The sequence below is a fragment of the Centruroides sculpturatus genome, unplaced genomic scaffold (assembly GCF_000671375.1).
Source record: "Centruroides sculpturatus isolate CEXI.00-Female unplaced genomic scaffold, Cexi_2.0 scaffold149, whole genome shotgun sequence".
NCBI classification, from domain to species: domain Eukaryota; kingdom Metazoa; phylum Arthropoda; class Arachnida; order Scorpiones; family Buthidae; genus Centruroides; species Centruroides sculpturatus.
The window spans coordinates 746,188-771,050 of NW_019384406.1; the positions used below are offsets into that span (position 1 = coordinate 746,188).

General features: G+C 27.2%; 1 protein-coding gene across 1 annotated transcript; it reads right to left on the reverse strand.

Moving 5' to 3' along the window:
• Positions 1 to 848: 848 nt before the first annotated feature.
• On the reverse strand, positions 849 to 20,115 carry LOC111618876 (uncharacterized oxidoreductase ZK1290.5-like). The gene is made up of 9 exons (XM_023360502.1): positions 19,743 to 20,115; positions 18,775 to 18,899; positions 18,242 to 18,365; positions 10,021 to 10,122; positions 9,784 to 9,947; positions 9,593 to 9,703; positions 9,457 to 9,516; positions 1,190 to 1,367; positions 849 to 958 (listed from the first exon to the last, which is right to left on the reverse strand). Exons 1-9 carry the CDS (start codon positions 19,903 to 19,905, stop codon positions 951 to 953), a joined length of 1,035 nt encoding a protein of 344 aa, XP_023216270.1. The 5' UTR covers positions 19,906 to 20,115; the 3' UTR covers positions 849 to 950.
• Between the last annotated feature and the right edge of the window lie 4,748 nt (positions 20,116 to 24,863).

A 24,863-nucleotide genomic window follows, 5' to 3' on the forward strand; every position in this document is an offset into this window, starting at 1 on the left:
GGGCGAACGGAGCAGCCGCTTCGTTCGCCCTATGGTAGGCCGCTCCTAGGGGTAAAGAAAATTAAAGGAAAAAATATTTTTTTCACTTTTCGATATTTTAATTCAAGTGTATGGCCAGTATGTGAATGGTCTTATGTGTTGAGACACGCATGGGTCGAGTGCGTGGGCGGAGTTCCACCTCCGGGCGCCATAATAGGATCGCGCTCCATCCTAAAACTTGCCTAGGGCCGGCACTGCTTTTGAAGCATAAGAAATTTATTAGTTAAATATCATAAATATAAATTTTGCGTGTTAAAACTAGAATTAAACAAACGTTTTTTTTTTGTAGCAAAATAGATGTTTTTTGCAATGACCTTAATTTTTATAATAAATTATATTTCAAATATTATATTATATCCATTGTTATATTATATTTATACTTTAAATATAGATTCAAAGCTTGAATACATACTGTATATAGGCCACTCACTCAATTGCGTGTATATTACGTTGCATAAATCAAAGCACGAACATTTTAACTAGATAAAGTATCAATACTAGAAAATATAATTTAGCATCAATGTAACAAGTAACATCCTGCATATAAAATAAGGTAGCTTTGTTCCATATTTGTATTTTTTGTGAATAAGTTTAAAAATTACTTTATATTAATTATTCACTTAGAATATATCAATATTATAGAATAAAAGTATTTTAAAATGAAACAAACATTGAATTTCTTGTGTAATAAACACAACAAATTATGATTTACAATTTAATTTATTGAAATATTATTACACAATAAATCACAAATACAGTATCTTACAAGACTGTAAATTTTTGTATAAATTTTACAATAAATTATTCTGTACTGTTAACAGCATTTGTTAAATTTTGTATGGAAACACTATAAAGATGAAAACAAAACAATATCCAAACTAAATACATTAGTTTTGTCCAATGTCAGGTTTTTATTTTCCTAAAAACATTTGAAAATATTTAAATTAAATGGTTTTGTCTTATGATATGTTCAACAGACATTCCTTTTAAATTTTCAATAGTGAATTAAATATTTGTATGAATCACAAGTATAGACAATAAATAAACAATATACATTAAATAATCAATTAAATGAAAATTATTATATACATAAATATTTACAAATATTTAAATATACAAAAACTATAAATTTTTATTTGTAATAACTAACTGTGATTCCTATAATACAGTTTTTCTTCTCCATTATCAGCTATCATTTTCAGTTTATATCCATCTGGTTGAGGATTGTCAATTTTATATTGCATATTGCTGATATCAATATAACGTCTGTTTTCATTTAAATTGTTCAAAATATTCATTTCTTTTTCAGGAATTACAAAATCAAAAACCTGGAAAAAGATTGGAATCAAAGAACATCAAAATTTAGGAATATCTGATTATATTTTTTTAAATATTTTTTAAATTATATCTTTTATATCAAGATTTTTCTATAAATTTATCAAATGTAAGAAATCCTATTCAATTGGAAAGCCTTATCTCATTTCAGAAGAATGTCAAAAATATTGCATATAAATAAATATAGCATACATTCAGCAGACATGCATAGGATGCCTTATAATACATAATTAAGTGAAGAATCAAAAAATATAATAAACTTAGGCTATTTAATTAGCTAAAATTTATAGTTTATACATCTGAAAAGAGAAGAAAACCAGATATAATATAAAAAAATAATCTTTGGGCATTTCATATTTTAATCTACACAAGATGTTATACAGGGCGTGAGTTACCTTATCTCTGATTTTATGATTGCCAATAGTCTTAAAAAATTTTAAATTGCTTCCTAAAAATATATTATCTACTGATAAAAATGTTTTTAAAATGATGTTCAAATTAAACAAATAGAACTGAACTAATAATTTTTTGATAACACAAGGTTTTTGAGAAAAACTTTTAAGAAATATTAAATAATATTTCAATATTGTGGTTAAAAATAGTATTTATATTATTTATATTATTCTAAAACTGTCAACATAATCTTTAGTTACTCACATGTGTAAGTTTTATGTTTTGAATTGTATTTACTCTTTGAAAATGTTGCCTGGCAAAGCCACTTTAATACAATTAGATAAGAATCCATTGCCATTGGCTTGTTTATCCAGCCGTTTTAAAACCACTTTATCAGGCAAAGCACCCTTTTGGCCTTAAAGGAATTCTTTCTGTGCAATTTGAGGATTATGGGCTCAAAACAAAATGGAAAAAAAAATGTAAACAATGCAGAAAGAGGAAATGAGAATATGAAAAGCTTTAATGATTTAACAAAAGATGAACACGATAGACGACTGAAGTGGGGGGGGAAAGATATTCAACTATCGTCAGGGTTATCTCACTCTACAATATATAATATGTGACTTTTGCAAATCATGAGAAGATAAAAAGTTGTAAAACAATTGTAAGTTGTTTAAAATTGCATCACTTAAGAAGTCATCACCAGTTATTTGAGAAATTTGAAATGTATCTTATCAATGGTGGATTACATGATCAACTATGATTATACAACAGAAGCCATATCAATGTTTAAAGAGCTTATAAAAAAGCAAAGTGAATAATTTATCACAATAAAGCCAATCACAGCCGTTTGCCATTGGGCTATATAATGGCTATATTAAAATTACCAAACAATTTGATCCTAGAGGGAGGCGTTAGGCGCCATCTCGTAATAAATTTAATAATTATAATTTTTAATTAAATAATTTAGATTAATTATTAAATTTATTACGGAATGGCGCCTAACGCTTCCCTCTAGGGTCAAATTGTTTGGTAATTTATTATTAATATAGCCTGATAGCATACAGCAATGGTTGGCTTTATTATGATAATTTATCCGGTTTTCGTAGTTGTTTGAATAATTTATCACTCAAAGGAAATCACTGACGACAGATTTAAGAAGGATAATATAAAAATCAAAGAAGCAATATCTGCTGACTCTGAATTGCAGCTTTCTTTCTGGCACATTTTTAAATTTGTTAAATTTTATATGAAAACACTATAGAGATGAAAACAAAACAATATCCAAACTAAATACATTAGTTTTGTCCAATGTCAGGTTTTTATTTTCCTAAAAACATTTTTGTAAACCAGTACAAGATTGCTGAAAGAGGAGAGTACAATGCAAAATCAAATCATCAACTTCTCAGAAATGGATGCCTTCATATACTTTTACTGTATCTCTCAAGATCAAAAGAAAATCTCAGAACACAAAGCATTCAAACACACACTTATCTTGCTTATTGCAGGTAATTGTGATGGCAATGCAAAAGTGAACCCATTGCTAGTTTACCACTTTGAAAATTCTCATGCTATGAGAGGAATCCTAATGAGTTTGTTGCCTGGAGATCAAACTACGAGACTTGGGTTTTATGGGAAGTTGTAGTGACTATATCAAAATCTATTTCTTATCCTTCAAAAATAAATATTCTGAAGATAACAATATTATTTGTATACTGGTCCTCATGCTCCTGGGCATCATAGATCTGTTGATTTTGATTCTAATATTCAAGTTCTTTTTCTTCTCCCAAATACAACATTTCTGTTGTAATCAATGGATCAGGGTATTATTGCAACATTGAAGGTTTATTATTTGCAACTGCTTTGCAATATCTGGTTGATAGTACTGATGTGAATAAAGAAGCTTCACTAAAGCAACTTTGACATTAGGAAAACTGCAGAATTCATCAATGCTGCATTGAAAAAGTAATTCCATAGACAATGATTATTATATGGAATAAACTATGTCCTCAATCATTACAGACTTTTAGAAAAGTTAATGAAGTATCTGATGCAAAAGCAAAGCTCTTGGTTCTTGTAAGAGAGGCTGAATGATGATCAGTTTTTGCAATCCCATGATGAAGAATTCACTTTAGATGAACTCCATTACAAATGTAAGTTTCTGATGAAGAAGGAAAGGCAAAGAACTCTTAACACTGCTAAGATAAAATAATTTATGGAATATGTAGACAACAAATATTGTTACTGAATATGATAATGTAAAAAGAAGCAATACTTATAAAAATGGTACCACATCTACTTTGGTATATTTCAAGATGTACAAAGCAAAGTTCCAATTTGAGATTTTTTTTATCCAGAAATATTTCCAATTCTATGGATATATCAAAGCCCTCCGCATCAGAAATTTTTAGTGTAAAAGTATAAAGAAAACTTCACCCGGCACTTCAAAACTTTCAAATACTAATTCATTCTCCTTCTCTATCAGCTATCATCCATCTGATCAAATCTTATCCTCTTTTGGTAAGAACAAAAAATTCTTCATTATATTATTATATTACTATTATATTTATCTATGTTCAAATAGTATGTATTTACTTTACCAGTACACTGCTGATTAGTAAATTAGCCTAAAGAATTACATGTCAGTGATGAAATGATGGATTTTATATATATATATAATCCAATATATCAATATAATCCATCAATTCTGAAATCAAAGTTAGCAAAAAACAAATACCAAGTGCCAAGCCCTGCTGATAATGGTTGTGCATTATCAGCAAGCAGGGCTGAAGAGTTAATTGATTTTAATCAATGCTTTAAAATATTAAATGTTAATAGCTTTAATGATTATTTGCTTGCAGCACAGTAGTTTAAGAAATAAATACCAATAATTTAAACTATATGATAGACAGATTAATTTAATAATGTTAAATTAGTAATGAAAGTTTATTAATTACAATTATCAAGTTAAAAAGTCCTCTCAAAAAAAATTTCTAAATTTTAGTGCAAAGTTAGAAAAATCAGAATTTTCACTATTTCTAGTTCAATTAACATTAATGTTAATTGAATGAAGATAAGATTAAGCAGAATAAAAAAGATTGAATGTTAATTGAATAACATTGAGTAGAATAAGTAATCGGAACTAGTAGTAGTGAAAATTCTGATCCACTTATTGTAATCATTTTGGAATTCAATTATACTGATAATAATAATTGAATGGAGGATATTATCAACAGTATAATCGAATCCCAAAATGATTACAATAAGTAGATTTTACTGTATATATATTATGAAAATCTTTATTATGTTTGTTCCCTCTATTAAAAGGTTTTGAAATACAGTAAAACTTCTCTAATTTGAAGCTTCAAGGGGCAAGGAAAAGCTTTGCGTTAGAGACAATTCACATTAGAGAACAATAGAGTGAAAAATACCAATTCTGAATAATTTGTATTTTTACCTCTCTTGTATTATATAATCTTTGATAGATTTTTTTTTTTTGGAACCCATGTAAAATCTTTCAGCAAAATGTTCAATGTAACTAGTGGAATTGTGGAATTAACAGTTTTGCAGGTACTGTACATCTTGTTGAGAGATTTATCTAAACTGGAATGTTGTCTACAAATGGGTGTTGGACAGTATATACAACTAACTGTCTGAAAATTTTATGAAAATATGATAGTTAGGATCACTTTGGATAGAATAAATATTAAAATTTAGGTCAGGGAAGTTAAAAGTAATATAAATCAGTGTCAGGAGACCATGAAAACCTTCGACTTTGACAAAATTCAAGTTGGAGGTTTTAAATCTCTGTGCTATTCCATTGAGATCTACCAAGTGCTTCATTTTCTTTGAGTTAAAGAAATATTCAAGTTAGAGATGTTTGAGTTACAGAATATAGTAAAACTTCTCTATTTCTGCAATCATAGTTTAGAATCACAAAAAAGTTGCTTAAGAATATTCACATATATAAAATATACTGTACATATAACACAAAATATATAATTAAGTAACATATTTAATCTTTGTTATCTATCCAGAATATCATAATTTGGTTTTTAATACCCAAACTTCATAGAATATACATCTCTCTCAATACAATGTTTTTCAGCTAATATTTACATAAGAATTTATAACTATGCCCCAAAAATTTAATACAACTTCTTTAACAAAACAATATGTAAGAAAAAGTCTTAAGTTAGGTTCCAAATATAATTAATTTGAATGTCGGAATTATATGTGTAGACATTTTGTAAATCACCTTGAGTATCAAGAAATGAATTATGCATCTTTGAATATATCTGATTCTGAAAAAGGTGTCAATGTTATAAAATAGCAATACTTCTTATAGCAGAAAGCCTCAAACACACTTTAGGCTATGATATCATTAAATTCTACAATTAAAGAAATGTCAGAAACATTAAAAATGCATTGCATTTTAGTACCATTTTTTATTGACAATTTTTGTCTGCATTTTTCAAAACAAATCATTTTTCTGCTGTGTATTATTTCCCTTGCTATATCATAAATATGATATTTGCAATACTGCATTAGGATTGTACATATTATTGCATACAAAGCAACTGTTTTTTAACTACATTAACTGTTTGATGATGACTTATTATTATTCTATAATTTGCATCAAAAACATCATCCTTTATAATTAATGAATTATTCTCTAAATATCTTTTATTTACAATATTCTTGTCAGTGTATTAAGTATTTTATATTCTAATATATAGTTTATATGTCATTTTCAGAAATTTGCTGGGCGTTTTGAGTTGATGATGTAATTTATTATAATTTTTCCCATTTAAGATAATGGAAAATAGGTTCAAGGTTAACAATTTTCTACAGAACTTCCCATTTTCAGGAATAGGATACTGATATAAAATATAGGCATCCCTTCTTAATTCCTTTTTGTTTTATTTGAAAGCTAAAGTAGAAATTTTATACACTTTGATAAAAAATTCAGGTTTATTAGGTAATTACATCAATAAATGTTTTTAAATTTCTATAAAACTATTTGATATATAAAATATATGTTTAATTTTGAATCTAAAATTTAGCAGATACATATACAGGGTGTCCACTTAAACATCTATCAAGAGGCAAAAGAGATCTTTCCAGCATTGATTAAGTTGTACACTGCAGCAGACACAAATACATTACCATGACATGTACCCATTCTGCTACTAACTGCAACCAGCACAACATGCAGAGGATGCTGAACAGTGATTAGAATGGTGCAATGTTAAATTTACAGTATCATGAACCACAACTTCTTCAGTATATTTTATGGACTGGTGAGGCATTGTTTAACTATTACAATATGCACTACTGGACAAAACATGCTCCACAATGCCTGTAACATATGTGACACAAAATGTGTTTTACCCTAAATGTCTACTGTGGAATCTGGGTGAACAGCTTCTTGGTCCCATATTCATTGATGGCACACTGAATAGTAATTGTTATTTGAATATCTTGAACATGATGGTGGACAAATGGCTTAATGATTTGCCATTGACACAAATACAGCCAGTGTCTGGTGCCAATACAATACAGTGCCACGTCATTCTACAAACTTGACCCTCTGATTTTTTCCTGTGGAGTCACCTAAAAACATAAGTATATGATGTGTACCCAGTAGTGTCATAGGTCTCTCCAGTTGACATATGTATCAACTGGAGAGACCTATGACAAGCTGTAAAACAGTAACACTAAGAATGCTACATATGCTATCTATATCACACTCAACTATCTACATCTTTGTATTACCACTGAATGCAGTCATTTTCTATATGTTCTCTAACAAAATAAAACCTGCTTTTTTCTATCAATTTTCGCAATGTAGTCTTTGTTCTTTGCAGTCAGATTATTTGTATGTTATGCTGAATTGTCTTAAATTGATTTCTATCAGTTTATTTTAGCACTGAACTGTGGACTAAGTACGCAAACACTTGTGCAATGCTGGAACAATCTCTTTTGCCACTGGGTAGATGTTTAAGTGGATGCCTTGTAGATAAAAATCTTTCAAACTGAAACATATCAGAAGGAAAATGTAAAAAAATAGTAAGAGTAAAAATAAAAAAAACTTAAAAATCATTGTTTATGTTTTATTAAATATAGACAAGTCACAATTAGAATGAGTAATTGTGATAGCATTGCATGATTAGTATAAAACTGAATAGTATGATATTATCTGAAGCAATTATAACAAAAGTCGTGTAATTAATTTTAAACCATTGAAAATGTTTTTTCATATAACTTAAAATATATTGAACAACAAAGGAAAAAATATAATAGTTAGGAATAATTAAAATGTGTTAATTAACCAGACTTATTGAATGAAAAGCAATACTAGTGATTTTATTTATAAAATTTGTTTCAATTACTATTAAATTTTACTCATTTAATTGAAAAATGAGTCAATAAAGATGATGCATAAATGTAAACAAAAATGTATTTATTAATTTCTAAAATATTTCAACAGCATTGTTTGATAGGATTTCTCTCTTTTCTTCTTCATACATTTTAGTTGCTGAAAATGCTTACTAAAATCAAATTTTGGCTGATATAAATTAACTTCAGGTTATAAATGTAACTTATACTAATTTGAACTTGTATCAACCACAACCAACCTTATTGCAGTAGTCAGAAATATTCATATGATCAATTGAAAAAATTTATATTTAGATTCAAATTTTCAAACCGTAAAAGAATATTTACTACAAAATATTTTGGATAAAATGCTTTTATATAGTTTGATATTTAAACTCTAAATATTTATCATATAGGGTGTCTGAAAGATTACTGTGCAATGAGAAAGTTATATGTATGGTATTTCATATAAACTTACAGATCTCATATGTAATATACATATAACTTTAATGTCATTATAAATTTCTCACTGCACAGTAACTCTTTGGATGTTCAAGCATATTGAGATATGGATAATAATGTAAAGGTTATTTCTAGTGTTGCAACAAATAGTATATTCGGCCTCAGGCCGAATACCAAATATTCAGCCAGGAACGTGGCCGAATAGCCGAATATTCGGCCAAACTATTCGGCTTGATTAACGCACGTTTGAAAATTTTGTTAAGAAAATATGCATTCATTTAGTGTCAACTGCAGTGTATGTATAAAGCATGATAATGCTTCTAAGTTGCAATTCCTAATTCAAGCTACCAGATTTGCTGTAGAAGCTCTTAGTACTAAGAATATCTTATCACTTGTCAACTTATACTGTTCAAGAACAATTTTTAACTGTTTACTGATTTGTGTAGCTGTCTGGGAACCTTCAAAGGAAACAATTTGCAAAACAGCTTTTTCCTGCTGAAAATCACTTGTTTACCTGACCTGAGGGAGATGGAAATACCAGGTGGAGAAAAATGGGTTTTTCCACATTATAATTAACTGTATAATTAACTCGAGGATCTCACACTATTAATGTAGTAAATTATTAACACTAATCGGCCGATTAATTGGTATCGGCCGATAACGCATGGCCGATTAATCGGTAATCGGTCATTTTGCTTATCGGTGCATCCTTAGTATTTGGTATTCAGCCAAATAGTAACCGAATAGTCGTTACATCACTAGTTATTTCATATTTAAATTATGGATATTTAATAAATTTTTTGCACTTAATAATGTTTTCAGTATAATAATATTTCATAAATTTACCATTGAGTTTTCCTTAACTCGTTCAATCTTTGTTGATTTGGGAATTGTAATCACTTCATTCTATAAAGGATAATAAATAATATTTAGGCATCAGAATTCAAAACTTTTATATTTTTAATGGAAGAATTTTATATACCTGAATTGACCATCGAATCAAAACTTGGGCTGGTGTCCTATTACAATGTTTTGCCACTTCAATAATTGGCTTTTCTTTTAACAACTTACCTTTTCCTAAAGGACAATAACCCTAATAAAATATACAAATGAAATTATTTTCGTGAATATTTCTCATAAAATAGTAATTATATAAAATTATTTAAAATTTACCTCAAACTGTATTTTATATTCATTGCAGTAGTCTCTAAGATCCTTTAGATTGTGATAAGGATGAAATTCAACTTGATTAACATGAGGTACTATGGTACAATTTTCTTGAAATTTTACAAGATCATCAATATTACAATTACTAACACCAATTGCAGAAATGCGACCTAAGAACAAAATATATAAGCTTTATTACAATAATTAAACTTACATAATTTAATGCCAAAGCAGGAATAATACCTTCATCTAAAAGGCATTCTAATGTTCTCCAAGTTTCATGCAATAAATTCCATTTGTCAGAACATGTACTAGGACAAAGAGGCCAATGAAGCATAAATAAATCTGCAAAAGAATTATTTCATATTGAACCACTTAAAATAAAAAATTCTGTTTAAAGAAAACAAAAATCAATTTTATTTAGAAATTATGAGTTATTTTAATTTTAATTAATTTCAATATTGCTTCCTTGTGAGTTTGTCTAAAAAGGATGTAATGTGAAAATTATAAGAAAAAATAGAAGAAACAATAGTGAGCTTGCGACCAAAGTTTTCATCTCTAAAACGTGAAAAACCCACCAATGGCCAAGCGGTCTTCATTCCCTGAACACTGGGAGTTCGGTCATGGGTTCGCACCTTGCTCGGATGGGCTGGCCACATGGAGTTTACCAGGTTTTCTCCATATCCGTAACATCTAAGTAGGGAACAGTTTCCCTTGAAAAGACCTCCCGGAAAGCATCACTCCTAGGCAGATAGCCCAAGTTGCCATAACTAAACAAACAAACAACTAACTAAAATGTGAACATCAAGTGCTGCTTACAAGATAGTGGTGCCCAATGTTCATATTTTAGAGATAAAAACTTCAGTTGCAACCTCACTAATAAAGTCTGTTTATTTGTACTTCTAATTTTTTTATTTTTTATTGAATAAGATATTTATTAAAACAGTATGCTGTTGTGATAAGTAGATAATTTATAAATATTTTTGATATACAGTAGAGCATCGATTATCCGACCCCCGATTAACCGTCACATCGGTTAACCGATGTGACGGTTAATCGTTCTAGTTGGCAGATTTCAAATGTCCATTAGTGATGTGGCGCTACAATATTTGGCTATGTCTTGGCTACTTTGATATTATTTTTGTTAAATTTTTGCGTGTTAAGCTGGCAACATGGCTTGACCATGAAAGAGAGGCCAGTATTTAAACGATACCTAATTTTCTAATTATGATTAGTTTGTTTTGTGAGCAATAAAATAATTTAAAAATAATTTTTAACGATAAAATAGCGACGATTATTATTTTTTTAAAAAAATTTGTTAGGCTTAACATCGATGANAGGAATTTCCTAGCAATATGACATGTATTCAATATAGTGGCCTACTGTAGTGTAAAGTATGTGTTTCTATTCAATTGTAATGTTCCCAGTTTATTTGTTTAGTTATGGCAACGCAACACTTGGACAATCTGCCTAGGGGGATGCTTCCGGAAAGTCTTTTTAAGGGAAACTTGCCCCTATTTAGGCATTACAGACGTGGAGAAAACCTGAAAAACTCCACATGGCCAGCCCATTTGAATGAGGCGTGAACCCATGACTGAACTCCCAGTGTTCAGGGAATGAAGACCACTTGGCCACTGGTGGAGCGTAATGTTCCCAGGCTTTTGTGTAGTGTGTGTGGTATCACACCTTCACAGGAGAGAACAACAGGTACAATAAGCATCCTCCACAGATGCCTTATTTCGTGGGTGAGTTCTGTGTATTTGCTAATTTTTTCAGTGAATGTGTTTTGTATATTGTGAGTGTTTGGAATGGCAATGTCTATAATGTATGTGATTTTATTGTGTTTGTCAATGAGTGTGATGTCTGGTCTGTTGTGGTAAATTGTTTTATCTGAGATTATGGCTCTGTAGTAGTACATTTTGTGCATGTTGTTTTCCAATACTGTCTGTGGAATGTATTTGTAGTATGGTTTCTGGATGTCTAATAATTTGTGTTTCTTTGAAAACTCTTGGTGTATTATATTGGCTACTTGATTGTATCTATGTAAATAATTTGTCTGTACCAGGAGCTTGCAACCAGAAGTGATATGTTGTATAGTTTCTGGCATAAGTGTGACATTTTCTACATGTGTCATTTGTGAGTGTTGTATCTTTGAATAGGTGTTTTCTATAGTTTTAGTATTTATGAGCTGCTCCTAATGGCAATCATGAACCCTTCTGTCTCCCCAAAGAGGCATCCCTGAGCTAACCAGCTGTTTGACGCAGTTCTGTCAACACAATCCTGGGCCAGGTCATAGAGATGCCTGCCATGGAGTGCCTTCTGAGCCCACGATTGCTTAATGGTGTCTATGCCTTTTATATGTTGTGTCATGTCCATATGAAGTGAGTGTAAGTTTAATGGTATGTTATTTGAGTCTGCTAAGTGATGTTTCTTATTTTTTGTAGAAAAACTCTCACAACGTCTGTATTTGTTTACTATGTCAATCAGGCCATGTCCGCTACCTTATTGGACGGTTAATCTTTCTATGGCAGATTTAGGATGATGTTGTTTATGCTTAGTAAGTATTGTTTTTCTTTGGAATTGCTCTAGATCTGTGAGAGTCCAATGGATAACTCCAAAAGAATAAGTGAGTACTGGGACAACATGTGTGTTTATTACTTTATCTGTGTATTTTGCATTTAACTATGTTCTGAGAATAGCATTTAACCTACTTTGGTATTCTTTAATTAATCTTTGCTTTATTTGTATATGTTCTGTTAGTTTGGACTGTTGGAATCATACATACTTTAGAATTCATCCTCTTCCATGAATTCAATAATATCTTCATTTCCAAATGCAAAATCGCCTTTCTTTGAGACTCTTTTTATATATGAAGTGTTTGCATTTGTCTGGGCCAAGGACATACAAATTCCATTTGTATGTCCTTGGAGTATGAATGTGTGATTTGAAAGAGTTTATGAAGTTGCTTTTGTGTGGATGCATAAAGTTTTATGTCATCCATGTACATGAGATGTGACAATGTAAACTGTGTTGTTTTTTCATGTCTGATATTGTAACCATGTAGCATGTTGTTTAAAGTGTTAGATAACATGCTATATGTAACTTCAGGACTAAGCAGAACAGAGAGGACTCAAGGCATCTCCTTTAAAAATTCCTTGTCTAATAAATATTTGGTTTATTTGTATGGAAGTGTTAAGAATCCTGAGATTTAGTGTTGTTCTCCAGTTCTGCATTATGTTTTGAAAGAATGCAATGAGAAATGGATGTAGATGTGTAGAATATGTAGCAGCCAACCTTGTGGAACATTGTCGAATGCTTTTCTGTAGTCTGTATATGCCATGCCATGCATATGTTTCTGTGTTGTTTTTGTGCTTGCTAGAGAATGACTGAATCTTTGCAGCCCCTGTGATTTCTATGGCAACCTTTTTGTTGTTCTGTAAGAATGTTGTGTTCTTCAACATGTTTGTATATTTTGTTTGTGATACAGGATGTCAATAATTTGTAGTGTGTTGGAAGACATGTAATTGGTCTGTATTGTGTGAGGTGTGTGGTATTGTTGTTTTTAAGTTTCATGTGATGCCCTGAGTAAGAAATTTTGGCATGTCTTGTGGGTTGATGATGATGTGTGTTAGATATTTAGCTAGTTTCTGGTGCAGTGATGTAAACTTTTTGTACCAGAAATTGTGAATGTTGTCTACACCAGTTGTGTATTCTGGTGTCTTCCAGTTGTGTATTCTGTTAACAGTGTATTGGATATCATGTAAGTTTATTGCAGCACGGGGTATAGTTGGTATGTTGTACAAGTTTTTGTTCTCCTCCTCGATTCAACCTGCAATAGCATTGTGTGTGACAGCACTGGACCAAAGAGAAGACCAATAATTTGTGAGTTGTTCTTCTGTTGGTCTGCTTTGTATCAGTGTTTGTTTTGGTACTAATTTATCTGTAAAAGAGTTTTTCATTGTTTGTAAATAATTTATTTTGTTGATTTTGCATAATGATACAAAACATGTTTTGTATCATTTGAGTATACATGCTTTGGTTGAGAGTTTTTGTTTTAGTTTATCAATGTATTCTGTAATGTGTGTGTTATGATGTTCATGTTTTGTGTGTTTTGATTTTCTTAAAAATGTTTTTGAGTTATTTCTTTAATTTGGGTGTTATGTGGTTTTTAGTGTATTGTGTCAGCCTGCCTAACTGTTGTCTAATGAAACACAAATAAAGGCTTGTGACAAGAATTGTATTTTGTGTATATCTGTCTGCAATTGTATTTTCAGTCCATGGTGTGTCACTACTGTGATTGCTCCAGAATAAACTAATGTATGAATGTCTAAGAATGTAAAAGTTAAATGAATGTAGTGTGTTTGTAAGTGAGTGTTTACATAATTTGTGTGTTTTTCCTACTACCTTAGAAGTGTTGATTTTTGGTATTCGCAGTCTTTGTGTGGGATCTGTACCTCTATATTTAGTGAGTGTTTCCTGAAATATAAGTGAGAACATATTAACTAAATCTATGTTTATGTTATCAGTGATGGATGAAAAAGTGTCTGTAGTATCATTAGTAATAGTTGTTGTATGTGTGCTATTATCAGTGCTTGTTGCTGGACTATCCTGGCAGGTTTCATGATCTTCATTGATGTTAAATGTTAATGTTGATGTATTTGATCAGCAACCTGTTGTTTGATAAATTCAAGTGTTGTTTGTATACGGCTGTTGTGTATAATTGCTCTTTTTTGATCGAGAACCCTTTGACAGTGAGATGAGGATATTGTTGTGTAAATCTATGGTTTAGTTGTCTGTACGCTATCATGTTTGGTTCAAGTCTTGTGATAATAAACTTGTTCATTTCTATTGTCCATTTCATCTGTTGGCATGATTTTCCAGCCTTTGTGGTCTGTAGATGCATTGCCACAGAAACACCAAGGCTAGGTTGGTTTGTCACAACTGTCAAGGACATTGCAGTAGCCATGCTTGGGCAGGTGCTGCTTTCGCCACTGATAACCAAGGGAGACTGTGGCCTAGTTTTGAATGTGAGTCTCTGCTTATTATTGTTATTATAATAATAATAATAATAACAATATTTGATTATAATAATATAATAATAATACTTTGTTAAAAGTGTAAAAAATTGATACTTGAATTTAATTTAATCTGTATCTGAGATATTTTATTTAATTTTTTAAGCATTTATTCACCTTGAATTTTAGATGTATGTTTTAAAAATCTATGCTATAAATCTATATATAAAAAGTAAGAAAATGAAAATTATCTGCAATATTTTCATTAGCATTTATAAAGAAAAGACAAGTTTATAAATCATTGTTACTTAAACAATAAAAGTAAATTGAACTAACTGTAGTAACAGATTTTGAATATTACATCATACTTTATTAATTATTAAATTGGTAGTTTATTAATAAAGTTTCTTTTTCTGTAAATTGTATTATAATATTGTACTTTAAATTGTACACAAAGTATAGCCTACTTGTAATTTTACTGTATGCTCTGAAAGATAAATAATCAACTCGACATTATTATTGTTGCTATATTTTCATTAAAATTTATTTTCCATAGTTTATCTTATTCATTTGAAATGAATTCAATTTTCAATGTTTTATATTATACTATATTGAGATATTATTAAATTAAGATTCTAAAATATATAATCTCTTTATTCAATTGCATAAACTTTCTAAACTATGATTCACATCTTAATGTAGGAACATGTTTTGTGACTCTCAATTTTCCTATATATTTATCTATATACATAATTATTAAAACTGAAACTCAAAATACTCAATTTGCAGAAATGAGATATATAAATAAAATATTTCACTTACTGCTGTATGTTTTTTATTGTTGGCTCTTGAATAATACATGTTATATAATGAGCATTGTACTGTCTGCAAATAATTGAAAGATAATAACTTTTAATTTAAAATTACTTTAAGTTTTATTGTATAATATTTAAGGTCTGAGATAAAATAGTTATTTAATGTTATCTGTGATTTTCTTAGACAGTTTCTTATAAATTCTAGGTTGCAACATATTTTTTGTAAGATGTTGTGACCCAGAACCAAAAAATTGCTTATCTTAATCAATGGCAAAGAAAATTTATTGAAAAAATTTATTTTTCAACTTTATAAAAAATGTTAGGTTGTATTTTATCATTTAAAACCTAGAATTATTAATGTGTTTATGTGGAATAAGTTATTACTATGTGTTCTAAATAAATAATTTCTGTTTAGAAATTCATGTTACTTTTAATAATACATATTAAAAATATTATGTTAATATTCTTAGATTTTTTTTTGAAACATTTAATTAATAAATTACTATTGTTTATAAATTTTAATGTTAAACAGATTTTTTTCTTAAACATTAAACTTAAATTAAAAACTAGGTAGATCTTGTATAATAAAATTTCCTTTCAAAGATCTTAAAATTTTATGAAATAAGATCTAGATCTAACTGCAATGTGCATCTGACATTTTGTTCACAAAACAGGAAGAAAGAAATAAAAGATGAATAAGTAAAAGAATAATATAGTCTATTAAAAAATTTTGTCTAAAGGAAAGTTGTTTTATCATCTTGTAAACAAAATAATTATTAAAATGGAGTTTTTTCTAAAATTATCTATTAAATTTTATATGTATGAAAAAAATCAATTTAGAAGATTCAAATCTGTAATTCCAGCAAATTAAATGAAAACATTATCAAGTTATGCCATTTATATTCAAAACTGATTTTTGTTTGAAGATATAACATAATTTTGAACCATTATACAATCATACTGTTGATATTTTTACTATACTAACTGTGACACTTTTGTTCATGAATCACCTGTAACAACTATCTATAATTTCTACTCCTTGCAAGGTTTATATAATATATTCATATATTATATCATATATGTATAACATTATATAAACAAACAAAAACACTAAAATTGAAATCAAACTGAAATTTATAAATTAACTATGTAATGAAATCTAGTATATAGCTAATTAATTATAAATTCCAAACTGATTTTATTTATATGATATAATCTAATCAAGTTATGTGACAAAATCAATTTAATATTATAAACTTACATTATAATAAACATATGATATAATGGAGAACTGTAACTTGCATCAAACTATATTAATTAATCCAAAAATCACTTTCTATTTCAAGTTTTCAAAAAAACATGGAATGTTAAAATGTTACATTTTGAATATATAAAATTGTAAATAGTATTCAGTTCTGTTTACAATTTGCTGAATACGGCCTAGATTAGGCTAAAAATATTTATATGAAACATAATATGGAATTTTTAAATTATGGCATTTATTATTGTTGCTTATAAAATTTGTTTATGCAATGCAGTTATTTTTTTTTTATAGTATTAAATTGTATTTTGGAAATTCTATATTCTAAACTTTGATATGTATAAACAATTAGGTATACAAAAAAATTGTTTTACTGTAAATAAAATTTAGTTTTATTTTTATTCCTGATCATCAAAAACTAATTAGATAGTTTTTATTAAGCATATTCTTTAGTGCCAATAAATTTATTTTTAAAAAATTTCATAATTTCAATTCTAAACTAAAAGGAAAAATTAAAAATGAATTTATTAATTTCATACAAAATGTTATTTGTAATTTTACTTTAATCATCAAGACTTAAAACTCATTTTAAAAATATTATATACCATGAAAAAAATTCAAATTTATAAGAAAATTTCTTGTTAATAATTTTTATTTATAGGATACAAAACTTAATTTTTAATCAAACTAAAATCATTGAAAATTACTATCAACATAAATTGGAACAAAATAATCTTGTAAAAAAAACTATACAAGATATTTTAAAAATCTTTGATTTTTAAATGAAAATTACTTGAAAAATAACAATTTTTATAGTTCTAATTTTCATATCTATAAAATTAATAGAACCCAATAACTTCTATTTCTTTAAAAAATAATTCTGAAACTTTTATTTATTCATTTCCAAAATTTATAAGTATCCTGAAGTTAATTGAAGTTACAGATTTATATCTGTTAAGTTCAGTGTAACATCTGTGAGACATGTGTCAGGTGTGTGGATGTCGGCAGGTGGTGATGGACAGTCCACAGCTTGGTCACACATGTCGGGTGGGTGAGGGTATGTAGAGTCAGAGAGAGAGTGTGTGTACTGACCAGGGAGCTAACAAAGTGAGTAGCTGTGTGGCTGGTCCAGTATTGTAACTATCAAAAAATGGTGGAGTGCCAGAGAGTCACTCGCTGATTTGGAGAAATTAAAGTGTTTTTATTTTTTGTGTTGTTATTGTTAGAAAGAAGCGTGTACTGTGTTCTTTTTGACTGTCTATACGAAAACATTCTACACCACCACCATCATCACAACATTTGTATACAACAAAATCTAAAATGTTTAACCTAAATAAATAAATAATAAAATGAATTTTTAAATCACTAATTACCTAAATAATCTACACCTAATCTCTCCATTGCTTCATAAAAAGCTTTTCTGGTAGATATGGAGCCATAATCTGTTGGCCATAATTTGGTTGTTAAAAAAATATCTTCTCGATTCACACCACTTTCCTAAATTTAAAAATTATGTCAAATTAATATTTGTCTATGTTAGAATGCTTTGAATAACTACAAACTGAATAAAATATCACAATAGTATAATACTTTTTAATTAGTAAGAATAATAAGAACTTATGTAAGAATAAACATTTATATTATTATTATCTTCTAATACACAACTAATTATAGATAAATCTATTTTGTTGTTTAGAAATTATAAAAAATACTAATGTTATCATCTCTTTACATTATCAATAGAATGCATTGATAAAACTGATTTAAGTACATTGTTTACAGTTGTTAAAATTTTAAGCATAAAATATATTAACTTATAATAACTAAGAAATTTTGAACTAGTACTCCAATATCATTAATTCTACTTATATTTAGATACTATGTAATTCAAAATAATATATAACACCTTTATAGCATCTTTCAAAAATATTTCACAACCATATCTTTTTGCAGTATCAATTAATCTATAACCACATTTCTTTAGAGCATAAACAACAGCATTGTGTGAATATCCTCCACTGTGAGATGTTCCTGAAAATAATTATATTTGCATTAAATGAATTAAGTAATGTAATGTTACATAAATTTGCTATATTATTATAATTTAGTAAAAATTCATATAATTATCAAGCTGAGCAAACAAATTTTATAAATGAATTGTAATAATCCTGAAATTATCAAGCAATAAAAAAAAATACACAAAAAAATGTTATTTTCAACATTATGAAATTTTCAATTTAATAATCAATTTCATAATATCAAAATTTAAATAAGAAAATATATAAAAACTAATTAGTGTAATTAGAAGTATCAATTATGATAAGATTAAATTTTATTTTCTTATCTTTAGAAGTTTTACATGTTAAATATTAGTTGTCAATTTTATATAATGCTCATTTTTTCAGTGTAAATAACCAAGTAATTATTTTCAATACAAAATTGCCATTGTAAACAATGCAGAAGATAACAGTACAAATAATATTTCTATATTATTTGTACTGTTATAAAGAATATTATAAGATATTATAAAGAAGAAAATAAAATCAAAGGGAAAATACAATAACAGCATCAAAAGAAAAAGGATGTTATTCTTTTTTCTTAATCTAGTTATCTTTTTTTTTTTCAAATTAGGAGGAATGAACAGCAAAATCAAGTGAACATAATTTCAAAATCGATAAAATCTTTGAAAGTTTAACAAAATCCTAAAATTTAATTTCTGATCATTTATTATTTATTAACAATTACCGTACACGTATGTAATTTTGTATATTTTTACAAAAACATAAATCGAAATTAAACGTCAGCTGTTGCACGTGTTACGTTTCTAATTAATTGAAACATATTGGATATTTTAATTGAAAAAATAAATCTTACCAATTCCAAGCAAAGGCATTTTAACTCCATTCCTCAATTCAATCGTTGTCAGTTGTTCTCGTTCGTTAACATATGTAACAGGATTTACCTTCATTTTGTATTCGTCTCTATTACAATTCAAGCAATCTTTCAGAACAGACCTTTTCCTTGTCAAATTCATCATTTTCTAAACATTTATAAAAGATGTTGGACCGTTTTGTTTAGGATTTCGAAGCGCCCCCTGCCGAATCCCATTTATTTTTAGGTGTTTGGTATTAAATTCGTAAGTGGAAACTTTCCAAATGTCAGTGATGAATACAGAATTAATTTAGGGGACACGGACAAATATATTCGGTCAAGGTTACTATAAACAGTAAATCGCAATAACATTCAAGGTATATATATATATTACTAATGAGTATGAGATTAGATAGGGATGTTATAATCTGAGGGGTGAAGGTAGCTTCCTCTTCATCACTTGTCTATTTTTTTTTTCTTTTTTTTAATTGTAACTTTGATGCTAGCCTGTCCTTGGCGGCTTGGCGAACACATTATATCCACATGCATTACACGTGATTATACTGTTATTGTCGCATGATGATAATCTTCCGTTTACTTTAATATGTGTTCACGTGTTAATGCACTACTTCGTGCACGCTTATTAGTAAATGATAAGCGTGATTAATATCAAAATTATTTAAAATTTATTTTCGTTGAGCTATTAATACCATAGTTTTTTCTTATTTTTTTAAAAAGATTTTATCTATAATAAGAAAAATGAAAAAAATAATAATAATAAGAACATAAGACTACTAAGTAACATTTATTGGCAATAATATATAATGGTTATTTTATAATTATAAAAATAAAAATTTATGGAGAATCTTATAAATAAACTATATTTTGTCTAAAATATAACTTGCTATAATATATTATTGCTCTAATTAAAAAAGAGCTACAATATTACAATATTATATTATTCATAAAATAATGTACAATATTGTTATTTTCTTAAAGAATATAGAAATTATATACTGTATACAGTATTATCTTTCAATAAAATAATAAAATGTGTTTTTATTTAATTAAACGTTGAAAATATTCTGAAAATTTAGTTTGCCCTTTGCAGAAATACTAAATTTTCAGAATATTTTCAACATTTAATATATAATATATCTTATTATATAAAATAAATAAAATTATCACAAAATATTTTTTAATATTTAAAAATTTTTTAAATAACTGTAAATATTACATCTTTAATATTTTATAATAAATTTTACACTAAAATCTTTACTTCATTATATAGTTATTTATCGCTTGGTAGGCTAATAGATAATTATCTCTTAATAATTTAATATGATCTTTTTTATAAAATAAAACATTTTTTGTAATAACATTTATCACAAGTTTTTGTAAAATGTTAAAAAAACAAAAATATTAAAATTTGAAATTTGTAAATTTCTTACGACTCTGAAATAGAAAATCTTATGAATTTTAATAAAGTTCTGCAAAATTGTAGAGGAAAATTACTACACTGATAGAAGAGAAATACTTTTATATACCAAGTAGAATCATCGTTAGATAATATGTAGTTCTTATAAGAAAGTGGTACAATTTTCATTGAAAATAAGGAAAAAAGATGGATTAAATCATTTATACATAGATAAATTATTTTATATACACTAATGTTCCTATATTTAAAGTTTGAGTTTGTAATTCGTATAATCTGATTTAATATAATTATATTAATTACAAAGGTTAAATGCGTGCTGTAGATTTTAAAGTTTTAAAAATTATAAACCTGTTTACATAGGCCTACATACTGAAAAATTTTAAAACTGTACTAATTTTTATTTAAAATAAAAAATAGAATAAATTTTTAAATTATATAATTATTTTAGTTTATTTTCTCATAAAATTCGATGCAACTGTAAATTATCTCTTTTATAACGAAGTTTCTTTACATTATGATGTTTCTTTTAAATAATTTCGCAAAACTTATATCAAGTAGGATTTAGACCAGCTAACTGAAAATAGCTTAGTTATGTTCACATGAGTAGAAATGGACAGTTTTGATAAATAAATACAGTCCATAGTCCATAAGTTTTTAAAAAATGTCACACTTGATGGATATTAATAAAGCTCGATTAAATGATAATGTATTTAATTGAGATGTATTAATAATAATTTATTTGCTTTGGAAAAAATATTTTTGTTGCTGTCTACCTAAATGCCCATGATTTGCTTTAGATTTTAAGTTAAAAGAATCTAGCAATATGCTCAACTACAGAAATATTAGATGCATTATATGTTAAAGTAATTTTAAACAATTTGTAGTTTATGTTCTTCGAAACTTAGCATAAAGTTGTTATTGAGAACTCCTTTTGATGGAAAAAGTCTTAGTTCCGAAGAACATGCAACTAATTGAGAGAATAGCAAGCAATCAAGTAGGGCCTACTAATTTTAAGCAACTTCGTTGAAAAGTAAATGTATAAATGTGCAGTTCAATTTGACACATTTATCGCAATTTAACCATTTAAGTATTAAATTTTTACTAGAGCTTCTATACATTTTTAGAAACCTGTAATGGAAATGGTTAAAGAATCCTTAAAAGAATTATACTTATTAAATTAACATAATTTGAATTAAAAAGGCAGACGGTATATTTCACAATTTAATATATATATATAGAAGAAACTTAAAATGTCTTCAAGTGAAAAGAAAACTGTTTGTAGCTGATTATTATGATTAGACAGGATGGAAGCTTGAAGACATTTTAGTTTTCTTCTATATATAATTTTTAAATTATTAAATTAAATTTCTTTTCGGAAAATTTTTATAAAAGAGTTAATTAATAACGTAACTCTATTTTCAGTTATTTTCTTTATAATAACTTAATTTATAACTCGATAAATTAAGTTATAAAATTAGAATTTTCAATGTTTTTATATTTTATATTTAATTTATAATTGTTTAAACTTCTGAAAAATTTTCGTTAATATAAAAATAAATTATTATATAATGTTTCCTATATATATTATCCAATTTATTTAGAAAAATTTCTAATTAATAATTGCAAATTTCATTGAAAACTATTGTTTGGAATTTATAAAAGATTCTGATCAAGATCAAGTTAGACTGATTGTTCAATGGAATCAATTACACCTAAGCAGAAGTTAATACTTTGAACACAGCATAAGATTTACTTGAGGCCTTCTCAAAGCATGTTACAGATAGCTATATAAAGATGTCACAGATAAAACAAGAATTAAAAACCATTGTTTACAGGGTCACTAACTTGTAAGAGTCGAATGTAACTGAATGGATAACAGCAAAAATAGATCATGTAAATATAATATCTGAAATGTTTGAAATAATTGAAAATTTCATTATATTTTAAAAACATTCGCTATAAGTAAAAAATAATAGAAAAGCAAATAATTAATTGTTATATATCCCCCAGCTTTTATGACTTTTTTTATTACAATTTATGAGATACCGTATTTAAGTGGCGTATTTTTTGTTGGCCATCTTAATATTGCATTGCATAGTTTAAACTGTATTCTCAGAAATAGTTTCAATTTATAACACCGAACCTGTGGGAAATCAGAGGTTTATTATGGCTATTGTTTAAATTTTATCGAAATCCATTAAAAACTTATGAATTTTATTCAAATGGAAAAATATAATGATTATTTCAAATTCTACATATTAATTAATTAATGTATATCCAATTTGGACAGATAAAACAATGTTTCATAAAATATACAAATTTTAAAATTCCAAAATTTTAACGAAAGTCCTTTATTAATACAAAAGTTTGACAATTCGTGACACCATTGAAATTAAAAAGATGTTATGATTTTATTTGAGCTTGTCATTCAAAAACTAATTTCAGTTTTTCAAAATTACTAATGAGAAATGCTAGCGGCTTTTGAATGTTTTTGAATAGGAATCGGTGCTCTGAGAGATATTTTAGTGAAGCTTTTTTTTTTCTTTCTTGTTCTTCTCATCGTTTAGTTACCAAATATTTTCTATTATAGATAGGTACTTGGGAATAAATTCCGAGACAAAGTGAATTTTTCTTGAAAGTTACTGGGCGCTTTAATTCCATACATGCAATAGATATGGATTTTTACTCTGCCAGTAACAAATAAATTTAAAATGTGGGAAAAGAAAAAGATACATTAATCTAGGAACAGTTTTAGAATAAAGTCTTCCTATTGTTAGATGGCAGTCNAATTAAAGTATCTATTTCGATTATCCGGATTTTTCCTTATCCGGACTACCTTCATCCCCAATTAGTCCGGATAATCGAGGTTCTACTGTATATTTTATTTGTTATCTAAATTAGTAGGTATCAATACAAATTATACGTGTATATAAATGCATTTATATAAACGTTGTAGTCTATTATACAGAATGGGTTACAAACCAGTTAACTATTATAAAGACTAAAATGCTGCCTTATTCAAATACTTAATCAGATTTTTATTATGTTTCCACTGTTTTGTAAACACGTTTTCCTAAAATTCATATTCACAAATGTACATTACCTGGAACACACACACAAAAAAAAAAATACAGTTAACTGGATTACTGGATCATTCTGTTAGTTATATATTTATATTATATATACGTCTTGTATTTGTTGGATTTAAAATTATTATTGCTGTATTTAATTAAATAAATCATAATTTATTAAATATAATTATATAATAATTTCTAGCAGAAGCTATCTTCTAAGCTTGAACTTCTATCAGGAGATTTAATTTTTTAAATAATAATTTAATTTTAAAAATATGAAGTAAAAATATCATCTTTATCTTAATAAAATGATGTTAAATTAAATATAGTATTATAAATGGGAAATGTTTCTTTTTTAATTTAGATAAACTATTTAAACATACTTTTTCAAATAATTGATAATAGTTTTAATGATGATAAAATTTATTTTTATATTTCTTTCTCCACATTAGATAATACAGTATTATCAAGAACTGTAGAAAAACTTATCCTTATCTCATTCATCATCTCTGTTTACAGGAATTTTATTGATAAATAATAAAAATTATTTAAATTTTTTTATTATAAATTACGATGCATTTTCGAAGTAATATATATATATACAACTTTTAT